The following is a 20454-nucleotide window of genomic DNA, read 5'->3' on the forward strand; positions in this document are numbered from 1 at the left end:
TGAACCCAACAGAAGCCTAACCAGGGGTTGAGAAAGGTTCAGCATAACATCTTTGCTTTTGTACTGCACAGCTTGATTAATAAAGCCAACATTTATATTAATAAACGCCACCTGCAGAGACAGAATGGAATCTGTTCACGTCACGTATCTCCCGGGGAAACAGCGTTCTAACTGGAGACGGGGAAATCACCGATTCACCATCTGAATGACGGACAAATGGTTCAACACTTGTTCCTAATTAAACAATTTGTCTTCTCCTATACCTGAGTATAAAAGACTGAGGGGGAACCTGATCGAAGCGTTTAAAATGTTAAGAGTATTCGATAGGGTGGACACAGAAAGGCCTCTGGTGGGGGAATCCAGAACAAAGGGGCATCAGCTTTCAATTACAGCTCACCCAAAAGGCTGGGGATCTTGAGGATCAATTGGAGCTTTTAAGAATGCAGTCAACAGGTTTTGTTGGATCAGGATATAAAGGGATATGGAGCAAAGGGAAGTAAACGGAGGTGTGATACAGATCAGTCTCGCGTGCGTCTGTACGGGCAGAACTTTGCTCTCGTTGGGTGGGCTCAGCAGGGGGTTGGGGGGGGGGGGTAGCAGTGTCGGGAAGCCGACCACCGCCCGCGATCGGGCTGCGGCTGCGATTTCACGCTGGCGGGACAATTAAAGCCCGCCCGGTGTGAGATGCGTGCTGCAGCGCTCGGCGTTGCCTGTCGGGAGGGGTGGGGGGGGGGGTGGGTGGGGAGGAGGGCGATTGGGGGAACTTGGCGCACGCACACAAGTGCTTGCAGGAAAAGTTCCCCGAGGCAGCTTTGTGCCTCAGGGAGATGGAGGTTTCCAAAATTAAAGAGAAAGATTCTTAACATGTTATGAAACGAGTCCCCTCGTGTGAGTCTGTTACATGAGCAGGGGCAGGTTATTAATGAAATGTTAAAACTTTTATTTTATTTTATTTTCATCTGCTGTTGGGAGCCTCATCCGGCCCGTGGATGAGGTTTCCTAAAAAATCCAAAGGCCGCTTGGCCTTTCTGCCTTCCCGCCAACCGTAAGGCTGGACGGACAGCGAAAACTTTATTCAATTATAACTTTAATGGTCTTAACAGGCCTTTTAGTTGTCGGCGGTGACTCCTGCACGCCCCTGCTGACCGAAATATTGCGTGAGTGCGTGATGGCATTGGGAAGCTCGCCTCACGTCATCGCGTGTCATTTTATGCTCCTTTGGGTCAGGCGCGTGCCCACCTGGTGAGGTAAAAATTCTGGACTATGTGTTTGTGTGTGTGTGTGTGTGTGCATGTGAGAGAGTGTGGGTGTCTGTGTGTGTGTGTGTGTGTGTGTGTGTGTGTGTGTATGTGCATGTGAGAAAGTGTGGGTGTCTGTGTGTGTGTGTGTGTTCATGTGTCTGCACATGTTTAGTGTGTGTATGAGAATGTGTTTGAAAAAATGTGTATGTGACTGCATGTGTGAAATTGTGTTTTTGTGTGCATGTATGTGTTTGCCTATTACATGCGTCTGTGTGTGTGTCTGTGTTTGTGTGTGTCTGTATATGTTTGTGTGTATGTTTGTGTGTGTGTGTCTGTGTCTGTTGGTGTGAGAGTTTGTGTTTGTCTGAGTGTGTGTGCCTGGATGTGTGTGTGTCTGTGTGCATGTCTGTATATGTATGTGTCTGTATATATGTGCGTGACTGTGTCTGTACGTGCTTGTGTGATTGTGTCTATGTCTGTGTGCGTGTCTGTATATGTGTGTGAGTGCGCGCGTGTGATTGTGTCTGTATATATTTGTCTGTGTGTGCGTCCTTAAGTGTGTGTGTGTGTGTGTGTGTGTGTGTGTGTGTGTGCGCATGTGTCTGTTTGAAAGTGTGTGTGTGTGATTGTGTCTATATGTATTTGTCTGTGTGTGTGTGTGTGTGTGATTGTGCCTATATGTATTTGTCTGTGTGAGTGTGATTGTGTGTGATTGTGTCTATATGTATTTGTGTGTGTGTGTGATTGTGTCTATATTATTTGACTGTGTGTGTGTGTGTGTGTGTGTGTGTGTGTGAGTGCGATTGTGTCGATATGTATTTGTCTGTGTGTGTGTGATTGTGTCTATGTGTGTGTGATTGTGTCTATATGTATTTGTCTGTGTGAGTGTGTGTGTGTGTGTGAGATTGTGTCTATATGTATTTGTCTGTGTGTGTGTGTTGGGGATTGACAGCTAGCACAGCTGCCCTGCAATGAATGAATGAAATTCCGAGTCCTTGGCAAACCGGGGAGCAGATTAAAGTTCCTTCTTACTACCAGGGCTGGACACAGCCCATCAATCTCAGTCCTTATTCCCTCATGCACGTACAGGACAATCAGCAGAGACAATACAAAGCTGTAAAATCACACGCTAGCACACAGAGCCGCCCACTTGAGAAAGCTCGCTCTGATCAGCTCTGTCAGCATAGCTCTCTCTTCATCACCTATTTCAACACAAGGCATGTGCGAGAGACCTGACTCGCTTTGTAACCCTGGCCACCCAGACATGAACAGTAAATTTTTGAAGTGTCCATCAAATCTAGTGCTCTGCCTCATTATACCAATGCTCTCCTTCACTCTCCTTCCTCTTTGAACCCACCATAAACCTGATCTCATCCAAAACTGGTGTTCTAACTCACACCAAGTCCCGTTCACCCATCACATGTGCGATCGCTAACTTACATTGGCTCCTTCGGTTAAAAACATTTTCACCTCCAAGTTCAAACCCTTCCACTGCCTCGTTCCCCTCCCTATCTCTGTAACCTCCTCCAGACCCAAAACCTTGCAAGATCTCAGCGCTCCTCCAATTCTGACCAGGTGAGCATCCCTGATTTTAATCGCTCCACCACTGGCAGCAGCCTGGGCCCTAAGCTGGGGAATTCCCTCCCTAAGCCTCTCTGCCCGCTCCTTCAAGGCACTTCTGAAAACCAGTTATTTGGCCATCTCTCCTAAAGTCTGAGTCCGTGATTCAGTGTCACATTGTGATTGATGGTCGCTCCTACGCAGTGGCTTGTTTTACTATGTTAAAGGTGCCATATAAATACAGGTTGTTGTTGACCGCATGGTAACCAGATGAGTGGCACGGGCCAGCGGATGGGAACTGATGCTAAACTCTCATTATTCGCTCTCGCAGCTTTACTAAACTGTCTCAGTTGCAGGGAGTCACTCTGTTAACTACTGTCCGTAAGAACAAGGTCAAGCCACACTGTCAGGGCAGTGACAAAAGCAGGAGCGATCAAATGGTGGGGAAATGACATAACAGCAAAAGGGGAGACTGCTTCATCCTGCTGCAGTATCGCTCCAGAACAAAAGCTCCATCATTTCGCAACATCTCCAGAACAACCCAGCAAATCCCACCCGGATCCTGCAGGAGCTCAGGCCAACAGGATGGAAGTCTCCTGTGTCCACCAGCCACTCAGAGGGCATGTAATACGTTGTAAACTACCCATGCTTCATCAAAAATATTGCATTCAATTCCCAGACTCGGGCGGGATTACGCAGCATGTGGAGCACAGAAGCACCATCATTCCGCCCATTTGACCATGCTGGAGTTTATGCTCCACTAGAACATTCTTCAGGCCCTCTTCATCTCACCCTACCAGTATAACTTAGAAACATAGAAAATAGGAGCAGGAGGAGGTCATTCGGCCCTTCAAGGCTGCTCCGCCCATTCAATATGATCATGGCTGATCCTCTCAGGGCCATACTCCCGCTCTCTCCCCATACCCCTTGATGCCTCTGGAGTCTAGAAATGTATTTTCTTCTTAAATATAATCAGTGACTTGGCCTCCACAGCCTCCTGTGGTAGAGAATTTCACAGGTTCACCACCTTCTGAGTGAAGAAGTTTCTCCTCATCTCAGTCCTAAATGGTCTATCCCATATCCTGAGATTGTGACCCCCTTGTTCTAGATCCCCCCAGCCAGAGGAAACACCATCCCTGCATCCAGTCTGTCCAGCCCTGTCAGAATTTTATATGTTTCAATGAGATCTCCTCTCTTTCTTCTAAACTCCAATGGATAATGCCTCTCCTCATATGGCAATCCTGCCATCCCTGGTGAACCTTTGCTGAACCCCCCCCATGGCAAGTATACCCTTTCTTAGGTAAGGAGACCAAAACTGCATACAATACTCCAGGTGCAGTCTCACCAAGGCCCTGTGCAGCTGCAGTAAAACATCCTTGCCTCTGTACTCAAGTCCTCTCACAATGAAGGCCAACATACCATTTGCCTTAACCAAGAACAGAAAATGCTGGAACACCTCAGCAGGTCTGACAGCATCTGCGGAGAGAGAAACAGAGCTAACAGGTACCCCAGCCTGCCCCCACAAGGGCCATCTGTTACTTGTTCACCTTGTTCTTTCCAGAGTGCTTACGCATGTCCCGCTATTACCACATTCTGCTTTCTGACCTTAATGCCACTATCAGCACCTCCTTTAGCCAGTATCACGATCATTAACACCCCTTTGTCCTTTTGTTCATGACATCTTGCTCAATCTCTCCTTTGCCTCCACCTATCACTGGCCTTCTATCCAGCTTCACCTGCTCCACACCCCCTTAAATGGTATAAATTTCATCACATTTCTACTTCTCTTCAGCTCTGAAGGAGGGTCCTAAGGACTTGAAACGTTAACTCTGTTTCTCTCTCCACAGATGCTGAGTTTTCCCAGCGTTTTCTGTTTTTGTTTCAGATTTCCATCATTTGCAGTATTTTGCTTTTATATATCATTTTCCTTCTGAACTGCTTGCTGCACCTGCATACTTGCCTTCAGTGATTGGTGTACAAGGACAACCGGATCCCTTTGTACATCAACACTTCCCAATCTATCACCATTTAAGTAATTCTCTGCCGTTCTGTTTTTCCTACTGAAGTGGATAACTTCACACTTATCCACGTTATACTGCATCTGCCATGTATTTTCCCACCCACTCAACCTGTCTAAATCGCCTTGAAGCCTCTTAACACCTTCCTCATCGCTCATATTCCCACCAAGTTTAGTGTGGTCAGCAAACTTGGAAATATTACATTGGGTTCCCTCATCCAAGTCATTGATATATCTTGTGAATGGCTGGGGCCCAAGCACTGAACCCTGTGGTACCCCACTAGTCACCGCCTGCCACTCTGAAAAAAACCCATTTATTCCTACGCTCTGTTTCCTGACTGCTAACCAATTCTCAATCCCATGTGCTTTAACAGGAACATAGAAGCAGGAGTAGGCCATTCAGCCCATCTCACACCCTATCAGTATAATTTTCCTTTTGAGATCGTGTGTTCTTCTAGCTAAGCTATTTGCCTCAGTTACTCTCTGTGGTAGAAAGTTCCACATTATAACAATCACTCTCCTGACATTTCTCCTGAATTCCGCCATGTCTTAGTCAAGAGGCTTGCAATTTCATAAAGGCAACCAGCTCAAGTTCAGGACAGGGCTCAGCAAAGATCTCACTGCGCCCGCAATCCTGATTTTAACCCCGAGTGCAAAGGGGTAGTGATAATCAGGGGAAAGGCTCAACTGCCCCCAACTAGCCCTGGAACCTGCTGCCATCGTGCCATATCCTGAAGTCAGCCTGGCCCCTGGAGCTAGTGAGTGGGACGCTCGGTCCGAGCTGGCCGGGGCCCTATCTTTTTTTGTTATTCGTTCACGGGATGTGGGCTTCGCTGGCTGGGCCCAGCGTTTATTGCCCATCCCTAATTGCCGCTTGAGAAGGCAGTGGTGAGTCGCTTTCTTGAGCCGCTGCAGTCCCTGTGGTGTAGGTACACCCACAGTGCTGTTAGGGAGGGAGTTCCAGGATTCTGACCCAGTCCTGAGGTTGGGGGAGGGGGGGAGGAGAGGGAAGCAGCTTCTGCTCCCAACCAGTCGCCCCTCCCCCGACCCCTCCAGGCCAGAAGAGGCCTAGCTAATCAGGCTTTTTTTAAAAAATGGCATACAACTTTCATTTATACAGCACCTTCAACGTGGCAAAAGGACCCCAGGTGCTTCACAGGAGTGATTATTAAACACATACATAGTATCATCATCGATTTTCATCTCTATTAAACACAATTTGACGCCAAACCACATTCGGAGATGTTAAGTCAGGTGACCAAAAACTTGGCCAAAGAGCTTGATCGGCACCCCATGCGCCACCTTCAACATTCACTCCCTCCACCACCGACACACAGTAGCAGCAGTGTGTGTACCATCTACAAGATGCACTGCAGGAATTCACCAAGGCTCCTTCGACAGCACCTTCCAAACCCACGATCTCTACTGTATGGAAGAACAAAGTCAGCAGGCACATGGGAAACACCACCACTTGCAAATTCCCCTCCAAGCCACACACCATCCTGACTTGGAAATATATCGGCCGTTCCTTCACTGTTGCTGGGACGAAATCCTGGGAGTCCCTGCCTAACAGCACTGTGGGTGTACCTACACCACACGGACTGCGGCGGCTCAAGAAGGCTGCTCACCACCACCTTCTCAAGGGGCAACTAGGGATGGGCAATAAATGCTGATTTAGCCAGCAAAGCCCACATCCCATGGAAGAATTTTTTTAAAAAGGCAGAGAAATGATTTGAGGTGTAAAATCAGATTGGAGGTAACAGGGCTGAGGGGATTACAGAGATAGGGAAGGGCGAGCCCATGAGGGATCTGAACACCAAGATGAGAGTGAAGGTGCCCCAGCGGCACTGAGCGAGCGAGAATGGGGTCTTACCTTGCTGCGGAAAGGCTCGGGGAAGCCTCCGTGGGGAATTCCGATGTATCCCTGCAGGAACTCCACCACCGACTGAGGGAAGGATAACTCGTCGGCATCCTGTTCCACATCCTCCCGTGTCAGGTTGTTCTGGACCATGAACTGCGCCAGGTCGCCCACGATCTTCGAGGAAGGGGTGACCTAGCAACAGGGACAGATCAGAGGCAGCCGATGAAAGAGGACCAGAGCCAGACCTCCGCGCGGCCATTTCCGCTTGGAGCTGGGGTGGGGGTGGAAAAGGGACAAAGCTCTCGGCGTTTTGGGAGAAGAATTGGAAGATGTAAAGATCCTCTCCACCACCACCCCCCCCCACCACCCCGGCTTCCACTTGCTCGAAACAATTGAGTGTTGACCTCCGCCCCTCACTCGGGAGGAAGTCTCGCCTTAGGGAGCTGCTGCCCAACCTGACTGGCCGGTGGCTCTCCAGTCCCTGCAGCAACAGCAGCTGCAGCGGGCGGGCGAGGGTCTTCCTGAGGAGGCCTGAGAACGAGTCCAGGAGCGGGGGTGGGGGGGGTGGGGGGGGGTGGGTAGGTAGGTAGGTAAAAGGTAAGTGTCGGGGGTCCCAGGGCAGGAGGGTAGGGAAGGCCTGGGTGGGAGGGGGAATCGCGAGAAGGGCAATCGAGGTCTTAGGGGAGAGGCCGGGGAGCAGGGGAGGGAGGTCCAGAGGTCATCCACCCCTCCCCCGTAGTCAGAAGCCTGACGAGGGGACACCTGCGCCCACCCCCCACCCCCCTTCCCGCCCAAGATCCAAGTTTGTTTATTTGTAGCCTGCCCTCCCGGAGATGCAATGGTCCCACCGGCCTAAAGACTGAGGCGGGTGGGGGTGGGGGGGGGTTGCTGGGAACAGCCTTTAAGTGGCCATAAGGGCCTCAATTGGGGCACAAGTGTGGTCCTCCTGTCCGAGGCCTTGCCCGCTGTGAGGTGGGGGGGGTGGATGGGAACCCAGAGGGAATCCCGTCCCTGCAGTTTCATGCCCCTCCCCCACCCCCCACTACCCCGTCTCCGCCGGTGGGCCAGTGTAAGATCCAGGCCTCTGTTTCTCTCTCCGCAGAGGCTGCCTGACCTGCTGAGCATTTGCAGCATGTTTTGTTTTTATTTCAAGGTTTCCAGATATCGCCGGGGTATTTTGCTTTGACGTTGAACCGTTCGATGTCTGGTCGCTACCATCCCCACCTTGGGAGGGTTCAGGTCCTGGGCGGGTGGGGGGGCGGTGGGGGGTTGAAGGGAGGGGGAAGAAAAGGCAGAGAACCGGGGGTCGGGGGGGGGGCCTGGGGCAGAAGGGTCACAAGGTCTAGGCAAAAGCAAGGCGGGGAGGAAAGCTGCTACCCTTACCTGGTCTGGTCTACATGTGACTCCAGAACCACGAAAAGTGGTTGACTCTGAACTGCCCCTCTAAAGCTGTCCAGCTCAAGGTCAATTCCGGACGGGCACCAAGTGCAGACTGTGCCAGTGGGGCGCCCACATCCCATGAAAGGGTACAAAAAAGGCGGGCTCCATTGTCGCCAGGTGATCCTCCGGCCAAACACCATTGGTTCAATAAGTGAAGAGGTCAGGAACACTGGTTAGTTTAGCTACAGTTTCCAGCCAGATTGCCAACTCTGATTGGCTGTATTTCTGGAGGTTTCATCACGTGACCATCAACTCCTCTGCCACCCCACCCCGGACATCTGCTGTTGGTTGAAATGACATGCCTCAATCCCCCCATAGCGCCCCCCCCCTGCTCCTCACGGCCAATCAGAAAGCAGATTCCTCATTCCTTGATTGGACAAGTCTTGGCTGTCAATCAAACTGCCTGTTTCCCATCGCCCGAATCCTTATAAGTGTTGCTGAAAGAGAGACATGCTGGTCGAAGCTTTTCGTCTTTTACGCATCAGGACAGGTGCAAGAATGCCAAATTTCAAAGGAAGCAAGACTGCATGAGAATTTTGAATTAAACAAAAGCATGGGGGACAACAGTTCCCTGGTGCATTCTCCATGACAATGCCTTGATCACTTAAAATCGACTTGCCAACCAATCAGCAACCCTTTTCTCATGCGGTATAAATTGTTGCTCCCTTTGAAATTTGGTATTCTTGCATTTGTCCGAATGAGTGCAAGATGAATACCTTCGACAGCATGTCTCCCTTTTCAGCAACGCTCAAGCTCTACACTACCCCAAGTGATTTTCTTTATAAGTAACAAATGAAAAATGTTGAAATTCAATTATAAAAGCAATTTTTTTCAAATGCTCTTAAAATTTGCCTCCCTGCATTTGTTACCAGCGGTGTCCTGGAGGTCAATAGGGCAACCTGGAGGAGTTGGCAACCCGATTTATAAATGTGCTGGAGAGTTGAGGAGCACTGCTTGCTAACCCGTTTCTCCCCATGACCCCACCCCCCTCCACCCTCTCCCCCTTTCCCCCACCCACACTAGCCACCTGGAAGGATTTGCAGGCCTCACCTTTATCAAGTCTCCGAGCAGCCTGTTTGCCTCAGTGTAGGCCTTCTTGACGGCTTTGAACTTGTTGCCCAGGCCCATGCTGTGGGCCTGGAAGTGCAGGTTGGTGTACTGCCCCCCGGGAATTTCGTTCTCGTAGACATCGGCGTTACCCGACTTCATGGTGGCCGTGCAGTCAAACGGCGCATAGAGCTGCCGGGTCATCTCCCAGTACTCATTGTAATCATAGACATTCTGCAAGTCGATACCTGGGTGGGTTGGGGTGGGGGTGGGGGGTGGTTAGAGCAAAGGTCGTTGGTTAGTTAGCTACAGTTTACAGCCAAAAAAACCTCAGCACAACATCAACGTCACAGCACCAACTGTGGGCACATGGCCCTTTAGGAAGGATGTCAAGGCCTTGGCGTGGGTGCGGAGGAGATTTACCAGAATGGGATCAAGCGTGAGGGACTTCAGTTAATGTAGAGGCTGGAGAAGCTGGGATTGTTCTCCTTAGAGCAGTGAAGGTTAAGGGGGAGATTTCATCGAGGTGTTCGAAACCTTGAGGGGTTTGCATAGAGTAAGTAAGGAGAAACTGTTTCCAGTGGCAGGTGGGTCGGTAACCATTGGAGACACAGATTGAAGAGAATCGGTAAAAGAACCAGAGGGGGAGATGAGGAGAATTTTTTTTTTACACAGCGAGTTGTTGTGATCTGGAAGGCGCTGCCTGAAAGGGCGGCGGAAGCAGATTCAATAGGAACTTTCAAAAAGGCAATTGGGTAAATACTTGAAAAGAGCTATTGCAGAGCTATGGGGAGAGAATTGGGCAGTGGGACTAATTCGATGCCTCTTTGAGAGCCAGCACAGGCACAATGGGCCAAATGGCCTCATTCTGTGCAGTATGGTTTATAAACCCAGCCCTTCAAACAAAGCAAGTGCTTCACATACGGTCTGTGGGATTGGAGATGTTGTGAGTATGCTTCAGGAAAGCAGTAGAATGTTTTGCTACTGACCAACTCTCAGTATCCCTCTTAAAAACACATCCGACCATCATCAGATTTTCAGTTTCCAATCTCAGGGCTTTTATCTGCATTGTCGGAGTTAATTGAAATATCCACAAACCATTGGGAGAATGTACGAGGCACAAGCCAATTCTGGTAGGCCCAAATTCCCCAGGAATCAATGAAAAACACTTTCCCACAACCCACTGTCTCTCCCAAACATCCCCTCGCCCCTGAGCAATGCCACAGGAGAGCCGCTAGTCATACACCCACTTAATGAACACTTATAACAAACAGCACAAGAACAGAGAGATAGGGAAAGAGAGGGACAGTCTTTGCACGCTGACTGAACTCAGGAAGTGTAACTTATTGCCTGTAATTAGACTCTGGACCGAGATAGGGCACTTTAGGTTACGCACATTTCTATCTTAATGTCAGAATACTACATCCTACAAACAGCCCCTCATCCCACTATCAACACCAGGCCCTGAACTCAGACACAGATTGTATGAAGATAAGTTGAAGGAAAAAGATAAGAGAAAATAGTCACATTTACTGCAGGTCAGTCAGTGTCTGTCAGGTAAGATTTGCATTTCGATTGCGCCTTTCCCCGCCTCAGGACATCCCAAAGCGCTTCACAGCCAATGAAGCATAATTGAAGTATTGTCCTTGCTGCAATGTAGAAAAACGCAGCAGCCATTTTGCACACAGCAAGATCCCACAAACAATCACGTGACATTGACTGAAGATCACTTTTAGCGATGCTGGTTGAGGGATAAATATTGGCCGCAGGGCAAGCGGGGAGAGTTCCCCACAACCCCCGCCACTGCCCCAATCCCCACTGCTCTTCGTCTAATGGTGGCTGTGCAATCTTTAACTTCCATCTGAAGGCGTTGGGGGGGGGGGGGGTGTGGGCGGTGAGGGTCAGTTAGCTCAGTTGGCTAGAACGTGGTGCTGATTAGCACCAATAGCACAGGTTCAATCCCCCGTACCAGTTGCGGTAGTTCATGTAGGCCTGCCCCATGCTCGGTGGGGGAGTGGTGCCCACCAAGGTATCTAACCACCTGTCTCTCTAACAGAGAAATAGAAGCCCATGGTCCCTCATGGACAGTGGGCAATTACCCTGCCTTAGAAGGGTGACAGGATGTCGGTTTAGTGTCCTGTCGGAGGTAAGGCACCTCGGGTAGCACAGCAGCCCCTCAGCACTGGGAGTGTTGGCCTGGATCATGGGCTCAAGGCTCTGGAGTGGGGATTCGAAGCCACAAACTCCTGACTGAGAGGTGAGAATCAGGGTGATACGGGCTGATGAGGGGAGTCTGATACAACTTTTTAATTTTTCATGGGATGTGGGTGTCACTGGCTGGGCCAGCGTTTGTTTCCCATCCCTAATTGCCCCTTGAGAAGGTGGCGGTGAGCTACCTTCTTGAGCCGCTGCAGTCCCTGTGGTGTAGATACACCCACAGCGCTGTTAGGGTGGGAGTTCCAGGATTCTGACCCAGTGACAGTGAAGGAACGGCCGACATATTTCCAAGTCAGGGTGGCGAGCGACTTGGAGGGGAACTTGCAGGTGGTGGTGTTCCCCATGCGTCTGCTGCCCTTGTCCTTCTGGATGGTAGAGGTCACGGGTTTGGAAGGTGCTGTCGAAGGAGCCTTGGTGAGTTGCTTTGAGTGGGCGGTTTCAGAGGGCAGTTAAGGGTCAACCACACTGCTGCGGGTGTGGACTCACATGTAGGCCAGAACGAGTAAAGACAGCCTTCCCAAAACGGAACCAGTGATAGATGCCATGGTCACTATCACTATTACTGACACTAGCTTTCAATTCCAAACTTCCTTCAATTGATCTTAAATTCCGCCAGTTGCCATGGAGATGGGATTCTGAATCCACATACCCAGGCCGTCAGCCTGGTTACTAGTCGCGCGACATGACCACCAAGCCACCACACCCCTCAAATCACACGTGCTATCCTGTTCCAGATCTTGAGTAACCTCCAGTGTTTTGCCATTTTAATTCAGGCTCGAAGTTTTCCCTTGTGATTGTGACAGATTGAAGGGGGAATTGGTAAAGCTTCAGTTTGCAGAGATTGCTGATTTCGCAAGGTTACATTGGACACTGGTGACATATGATACACTTGGGGGCCCTGCTGCTCGCTATTACTTCTGAGGCCTGCAGTCAGATTCTGTCACTAACCCTGTACTTTCTCTCTCAGTCATGGAGATACCTGCAGATTATCAGCCTCTAAATCTGTCCCATGTAGATTGTCACCCGGTACTTGTCTGTGGTGCTCATTACGAACAGAGGCTGTGTGACCTCCAATTCTAACACTCCTTCCTGCACCCCTCCTCTGTGCCACTAACCTCAGCGACAGTCTCCGTGACAGACATACCCTCTGTTCAGCCCCAAGTGGCAGCCATCGCTTGCTTCTTGCCTCCGAATCAAAAGTGCGTGGATTTGAGCCGCACTCCAGAGACTCGGGCAAATAATCCAGGCCGACAATGCAGTGCTAATTGCTTACTTCCATCAGTGCCAGTGCTAAGGGAGCGCTGCGCTGTCCGAAGGTCAGTTTATTGAGGGAATGCTGCACTGTCGGTGGGGGGGGGGGCGGTCAGTACTGAGGGAGTGCTACAATGTCAGAGGGTCAGTACTGAGGGAGTGCTACAATGTCAGAGGGTCAGTACTGAGGGAGTGTGGCACTGTCGGAGGGTCAATACTGAGGGAGTGCAACACTGTGGGAGAGTCAGTACTGAGGGAGTGTTGCAATTTCAGTGGATCAATACTGAGCAAATGCTGCATTGTCTGAGGGTCAGTACTGAGTGCTAAACTATCCGAGGGTCAATACTGAGGGAGTACTGCCCTGTCAGAGGCTCAGTACTGAGGGAGCACTGTACTGTCGGAGGGTCAATATTGAGGGAGTGCTGCACTGCTGAAAGATCAGTACTGAGATAGTGCTACATTATTGGAGGTCCACAACTGAGGGACTGCTGTTCTGTCGGAGGGTCAGTACTGAGTGCTGGCTGTTGGAGGTTCATGACTGACGGAGGTCTGAACTGTTGGAGGTGCAATACTGAGATAGTGCTGCACTGTTGGAGGGTCTGCACTGAGGCAGCACTGCATTGTCGGGGGGCATTAATGAGGGAGCGCAGCTTTGTTGGAGGGGCAATAATGAGGGAGTGCTGTATTGTCGGAGGGGCAGTAATGAGGGAGCGCAGCTTTGTTGGAGGGGCAGTAATGAGGGAGTGCTGTATTGTTGGAGGGGAAGTAATGAGGGAGCGCAGCTTTGTTGGAGGGGCAGTAATGAGGGAGTGCTGTATTGTTGGAGGGGAAGTAATGAAGGAGTGCTGTATTGTCGGAGGGGCAGTAATCAGGGAGTGATGCATTTTCGGAGGGGCAGTAATGAGGGAGTGCTGCACTGTTGGAGGGGCAGTAATGAGGGAGTGATGCATTTTCGGAGGGGCAGTAATCAGGGAGTGCTGCACTGTTGGAGGGGCAGTAATGAGGGAGTGCTGTATTGTCGGAGGGGCAGTAATCAGGGAGTGATGCATTGTCGGAGGGGCAGTAATGAGGGAGTGCTGTATTGTCGGAGGGGCAGTAATGAGGGAGTGATGCATTGTCGGAGGGGCAGTAATGAGGGAGTGATGCATTGTCGGAGGGGCAGTAATGAGGGAGGGCTGCACTGTTGGACGGGCAGTAATGAGGGAGTGCTGCACTGTTGGAGGGGCAGTAATGAGGGAGTGCTGCACTGTTAGAGGGGCAGTAATGAGGGAGTGCTGCACTGTTGGAGGGGCAGTAATGAGGGAGTGCTACAATGTCAGAGGGTCAGTACTGAGGGAGTGTGGCACTGTCGGAGGGTCAATACTGAGGGAGTGCAACACTGTGGGAGAGTCAGTACTGAGGGAGTGTTGCAATTTCAGTGGATCAATACTGAGCAAATGCTGCTTTGTCTGAGGGTCAGTACTGAGTGCTAAACTATCCGAGGGTCAATACTGAGGGAGTACTGCACTGTCAGAGGCTCAGTACTGAGGGAGCACTGTACTGTCAGAGGGTCAATATTGAGGGAGTGCTGCACTGCTGAAAGATCAGTACTGAGATAGTGCTGCATTATTGGAGGTCCACAACTGAGGGACTGCTGTTCTGTCGGAGGGTCAGTACTGAGTGCTGGCTGTTGGAGGTTCATGACTGACGGAGGTCTGAACTGTTGGAGGTGCAATACTGAGATAGTGCTGCACTGTTGGAGGGTCTGCACTGAGGGAGCACTGCATTGTCGGGGGGCATTAATGAGGGAGCGCAGCTTTGTTGAAGGGGCAATAATGAGGGAGTGCTGTATTGTCGGAGGGGCAGTAATGAGGGAGCGCAGCTTTGTTGGAGGGGCAGTAATGAGGGAGTGCTGTATTGTTGGAGGGGAAGTAATGAGGGAGCGCAGCTTTGTTGGAGGGGCAGTAATGAGGGAGTGCTGTATTGTTGGAGGGGAAGTAATGAAGGAGTGCTGTATTGTCGGAGGGGCAGTAATCAGGGAGTGATGCATTGTCGGAGGGGCAGTAATGAGGGAGTGCTGCACTGTTGGAGGGGCAGTAATGAGGGAGTGATGCATTGTCGGAGGGGCAGTAATCAGGGAGTGATGCACTGTTGGAGGGGCAGTAATGAGGGAGTGCTGTATTGTCTGAGGGGCAGTAATCAGGGAGTGATGCATTGTCGGAGGGGCAGTAATGAGGGAGTGCTGTATTGTCGGAGCGGCAGTAATGAGGGAGTGATGCATTGTCGGAGGGGCAGTAATGAGGGAGTGATGCATTGTCGGAGGGGCAGTAATGAGGGAGGGCTGCACTGTTGGACGGGCAGTAATGAGGGAGTGATGCATTGTCAGAGGGGCAGTAATCAGAGAGTGATGCATTGTCGGAGGGGCAGTAATCAGGGAGTGATGCATTGTCGGAGGGGCAGTAATCAGGGAGTGATGCATTGTTGGAGGAGCAGTAATGAGGGAGTGCTGCACTGTTGGAGGGGCAGTAATGAGGGAGTGCTGCACTGTTAGAGGGGCAGTAATGAGGGAGTGCTGCACTGTTGGAGGGGCAGTAATGAGGGAGTGATGCATTGTCGGAGGGGCAGTAATCAGAGAGTAATGCATTGTCAAAGGGGCAGTAATCAGGGAGTGCTGCATTGTTGGAGGGGCAGTAATGAGGGAGCGCTGCTCTGTCGGAGGGGCAGTAATGAGAGAGTGCTGTATTGTTGGAGGGGCAGTAATGAGGGAGTGCTGCACTGTTGGAGGGGCAGTAATGAGGGAGTGCTGTATTGTTGGAGGGGCAGTAATGAGGGAGTGATGCATTGTCGGAGGGGCAGTAATCAGGGAGTGATGCATTGTCGGAGGGACAGTAATGAGGGAGTGATGCATTGTCGGAGGGGCAGTAATCAGGGAGTGATGCATTGTCGGAGGGACAGTAATGAGGGAGTGATGCATTGTCGGAGGGGCAGTAATGAGGGAGTGCTGCTCTGTTGGAGGTGCCATCTTCTGGATTAGACAAGAACCAAGGCCATCTGGTTATGATCACTTGTTGTTTGTGGGAACATGTCCACAAATTGGCTGCTGCATTTACTACATTAAAACTGTGATTACACTTCAAAAGTATTTTATTGACTGGAAAGTACTTTCGGATGTGCTGAGATGTTGAAAGGGTCTATATAAATATTAGCCTTTCTAACCAAAGAGCCATTAATTTATGTGCCTTATTACTTTCAAAAAGCCACAATAAACAAATTCTCTGCCTTTTCCTTCTTGACCCTCTCCATGAAGTCTTCAAATAATTTCACAAGGTTCGTGAAACAGTGTCGAACTTCCAAACCCACCTCTGTCATCTACCCCAGCACCCTCCCTCCGTCACCCTACCCTACATCTTCCTACTCCACCCACCATCACCCTCCATCACCCCACCCCTCCCTCCGTCACCCCACCCCACCCTCCGTCACCCTCCGTCACCTCACCCCTCCCTCCGTCACCCCACCCCACCCTCCGTCACCCTCCGTCACCTCACCCCTCCCTCCGTCACCCTACCCCAACCACCGTCACCCCACCCACCGTCACCCCAGCACCCTCCCTCCGTCACACTACCCCACCCTCCGTTACCCTACCCCACCCTCCGTCACCCCACCCCACCCTCCATCACCCTATCCTACATCACCCTACCCCACCCTCACTCACCCTACCCCTCCCTCCGTCACCCTATCCTACATCACCCTACCCCACCCTCACTCACCCTACCCCTCCCTCCGTCAGCCCACCCCACCCTCCGTCATCCTACCCCACCCTCACTCACCCTACCCCACCCACCGTCACCCTACACCACCCTCCGTCACCCTACCCCACCCACCGTCACCCTACACCACCCTCCATCACCCTACACCACCCTCCATCACCCTACCCTACATCACCCTACCCTACATCACCCTACCCCACTCTCCGTCACCCTATCCTACATCACCCTGCCCTACCCTCCATCACTCTTCCCCACCCTCTGTCACCCTAACCCACCCCACCCTCCATCACCCTACACCAGCCCCCTAACCCACCCACCATCACCCTACCCCACCCTCCATCACCCTACCCCTCCCTCCATCAACCTACACCACCCTCCGTCACCCTCTGTCACCCTACCTCACCCTCCATCACCTACCCCACCCTCCATCACCTACCCCACCACCCTACTCTACCCTCCGTCACCCTATCCCACCCTCCAGCACCTACCCTAGCACCGTACCCCTCCCTCCATCACTCTATCCCACCCTCCATCACCCTATCCTACTCTCCATCACCCTATCGCATCTTCCGTCATTCAACACTAACCTCCGTCACCCTATCTCGCCTTCCGTCACCCTATCCCACCCTCCATCACCTACCCCAGCAGCCTCCCCCACCCTCCGTCACCCTAGCCCACCCTCCTTCACCCTAGTTCACCCTCTGTTACTCAACCCCAACCTCCGTCATCCCAGCACCACCCTCCGTCACCCTACCCCTCCCTCCGTCACCCTACACCACCCTCACTCACCCTATCCCACCCACCGTCACCCTGCCCCACCCTCACTCACCCTACCCCTCCCTCCGTCATCCTACCCCACCCTCCTTCACCTACTCCCAGCACGCAAAGCTATCCTCCATCACCCAACCCAGCCTCCATCACCCAACTTCACCTCCGTCACTCAATCCCACCCTCCATCACCCAACCACAACCCCCGTCACCCTACCTCACACTCCATCACCTACCCACACCACCCAAACTCATTCTCCATCACCCACTCCACTCCCATCATCTCCACCACCCTCTGTCACCTGCCCCAAGTACCCAAACACACCCTCCATCACTCAACCCCATCTACCGTCACCCAAAACCACCCTCCATCACCCCACCCCAGCACTGTCACCCTAGTCCATCCTCTGTCATCCTACCCCACTTCCATTTCCTTCCCCACCCTCTGTAACCTACACCCAGCATCCAAATCCATTGACCATCACCCACTCCATCCTCCATCACCCAACTCCACGCCCATCACTGCCGCCACCCTCTGTCACCTGACCCAAACACCTAAATCCACCCTCCATCATCTACCCAACCCTCCGTCACCTATCACCAGCACCCAACCTCACCCTCCATCACCCAACCTCACCCTCCATCACCCAACCCCACCCTCCATCACCCAACTCCATGCCCATCACTGCCGCCACCCTCTGTCACCTGACCCAAACACCTAAATCCACCCTCCATCATCTACCCAACCCTCCGTCACCTATCGCCAGCACCCAGCCCCACCCTCCATCACCCAACCCCACCCTCCATCACCCAACTCCATGCCCATCACTGCCGCCACCCTCTGTCACCTGATCCAAACACCTAAATCCACCCTCCATCACCTAACCCCACCCTCCATCACCCAGCCCCATTCTCCATCGCCAAACCCCATCCTCCAGCACCCAATCCCACCCCCATCACCTAGCACAGCATCCAATGATAGGGAAGGAAGGGCTTTGGAAGGATTTGGAAGGATTTTTGAAAATGAGTGTGAGCATTTTTAATAAAAACATCAAGTGCTGGATGAAACTCAGCAGGTCCGGCAGCATTGGCCGGGGTGGGGGGAGAAACAGAGTTAACATTTCAAGTTCAATAGGACTTCTTCAGAACCGAAGAGGGCAGAAAAGTGATGGGTTTTATGTTTTTGAAAAAGGGGGGTGGAAGGGTGAGGGAGGGGGAAGAAGACAAAAAGAAAGGTCAAGTCTAGGTTAGAGGGTGGGGATGATTAAATGACAAAGATGTCATGGAGCAAATGGCAAAGGGAGTGGTAACGGTAGTAATAAAGCATTGTCCAGAGTAGGTATTAATGGTAGAATAATGGACAACTTTGTTTGAAAGTAAAATATGAGTCCAAGAAACAGACTGGAACTTGGCAGAAAGAAAAAAAACAAGTCAAAAGGGAGGACGGAGTTCATGGTCTAAAGTTGTTGAAGTCAATGTTGAGTCCAGAAGGCCTCATCGGAAGATGAGAATTTTTAACTTGAGAATTGTCAGGTTGATGTAAGTCAGCGAGCACGGTGAGTGATTGCATGACTTGATTTGAATTACGACACGGGCAGTGGAGTTTTGTATGGGTTGAAGTTTACAGGGTCCGCTGTGTAGAAGTCAGGCAGAAATTGAAACAAAGCCCCCAAAGCAACACATCAAATTTTTTAAAAGCTTTTGGAATTAATTTCTGCCAGTTACCAAACCCCAATAATCACCATCACCGGGAATTAATGTTAACCCAAGAAAGACATAAGGCAAGATAGACGGATAGTGGGAGAGAGAGAGAGAGAGGGAGAAAGAAAGGGAGAGAGGGGGGAGAGAGGGGGAGGGGAGAAAAGGACACAGACAGAGACAGATGGGAGAAAGAGGGAGAGAGCGGGAGAGAGACAGAGATGGGGGAGTGAGGGAGAGGGAGAAAGAGAAAGGATAGAGACTGAGGGAGAAAGGGAGATGGGAATAAAGAGGGAGAGTGTGCAAAATTGAGAGATCACAGAAGGAGAGTGAGGGAGAGACAGGGAGGGGGAGTAGGGAGAGAGAAAGGGAAAGAGAGATGAGAGGGAGAGGGAGACGGAGCAAGGGACAAACACAGAGAAGGAGGGGGAAGATAGGGAGAGAGAAAGGAAGAGAGTGGGAGAGACAGAGAGAGAGGGTGAGGGAGAGGGAGGGAGAGAGAGAAGAGGGGGAGAGAGAAGGGGGAGGATTGAGAGTGAGGGAGAAAGGGAAATGGAAATAAAGGGAGAGGGAGTGTGTACAGGATTAAAAGATCACAGAAGGAGAGAGAGGGAGGGGGGAAGCGGGAGAGAGAAAGGGACAGAGAGAGGGGAGGGAGAGGGAGAAAGGGGGAGAGGGAGGAGGATAGAGAAAGGGGTGATTGAGAGGGAGAGGGAGTCAGAGATAGAGTCAGTGGAAATGAGAGACTTAAAAAGAGGGAAGACAGACAATGAGATAGAGGGGATGAAAAAGACAGCAAGTCAGAGAGAGAAAGAGACGCAGATAAAGAGACAAAAAGAATGAGAGAGCGAGAGACAGAAAGATGGATAAACATGAGACAGATAAGAGTGAGATGGAAAGACAGAGATGGAGAGAACAAAGACAGACTGAGACAGAGAGTGTGAGAGGTGCAGAGAGTGACAGAGACAAAGAAAGAGGGGTAGGTACTGAGGTGCATGTCTATTCAGTATTCCCCACCCTGCCTTCAAATAATAAATGGAGTTGATTTGTTTAAACTGTGTTATACTTAGAAAGTTATTGAATTAAGTTTGATTCAGCCAAGTTTCTGTAAACCAGCTGGCAGCTGATTCTTTCCTAACGTCCACCCTGATCTGCAGACTGTGTGTGGGTGTGGGGACCATCAAGACTGTGACAACCTGTCTCAAAACTTTAAAAACTGGGATTTAGTGACTGTGCTGGCTAAATCACTGGGAGCGCTCTCTCATCCGCCCATTCCCGAGGAGTTAAATTTCCTTGCCCTACCTAGCTGGTTCAGATAGGACTGACTTGAGCCAGTCTTCCTATAGGCACAGGTCCATGAATATGTCTGCAATTTGCTGAGGTATTGAGGCCAACCACACTTCAGGAAGGATATCGAGGCCTTGGAGAGGGTGCAGAGGAGACTTACCAGAACGGGACCAGGGATGAGGGGACTTCAGTTAATGTGAAGAGACTGAAGAAGCTGGGATTGTTCCCCTGAGAGCAGAGAAGACCTAAGAGGAGGATTAATGGTGGTGACTTGTTACAGTTCACTCAGGGAGTCCGAGCTGCTGTGACAACATACACTTT

The 20454-nt window shown here is 51.2% G+C and overlaps 1 protein-coding gene across 3 annotated transcripts in view; it reads right to left on the bottom strand.

Moving 5' to 3' along the window:
• LOC121274602 (pyruvate carboxylase, mitochondrial-like) overlaps window positions 1-20454 on the bottom strand; it is a 1197472-nt gene that overhangs the window by 71856 nt on the left and 1105162 nt on the right. For all 3 annotated transcript variants that reach the window (XM_041181940.1, XM_041181941.1, XM_041181942.1), the window contains exons 18-19: window positions 9170-9414; window positions 6692-6871 (exon numbers count right to left, since the gene is read on the bottom strand). In XM_041181940.1, the coding sequence (XP_041037874.1) occupies window positions 6692-6871; window positions 9170-9414 (425 nt within the window). The remainder of the gene's footprint in view (window positions 1-6691; window positions 6872-9169; window positions 9415-20454) is intronic.

This window comes from Carcharodon carcharias (genome assembly GCF_017639515.1).
Source record: "Carcharodon carcharias isolate sCarCar2 chromosome 37 unlocalized genomic scaffold, sCarCar2.pri SUPER_37_unloc_1, whole genome shotgun sequence".
Taxonomy (NCBI): Eukaryota; Metazoa; Chordata; class Chondrichthyes; order Lamniformes; family Lamnidae; genus Carcharodon; species Carcharodon carcharias.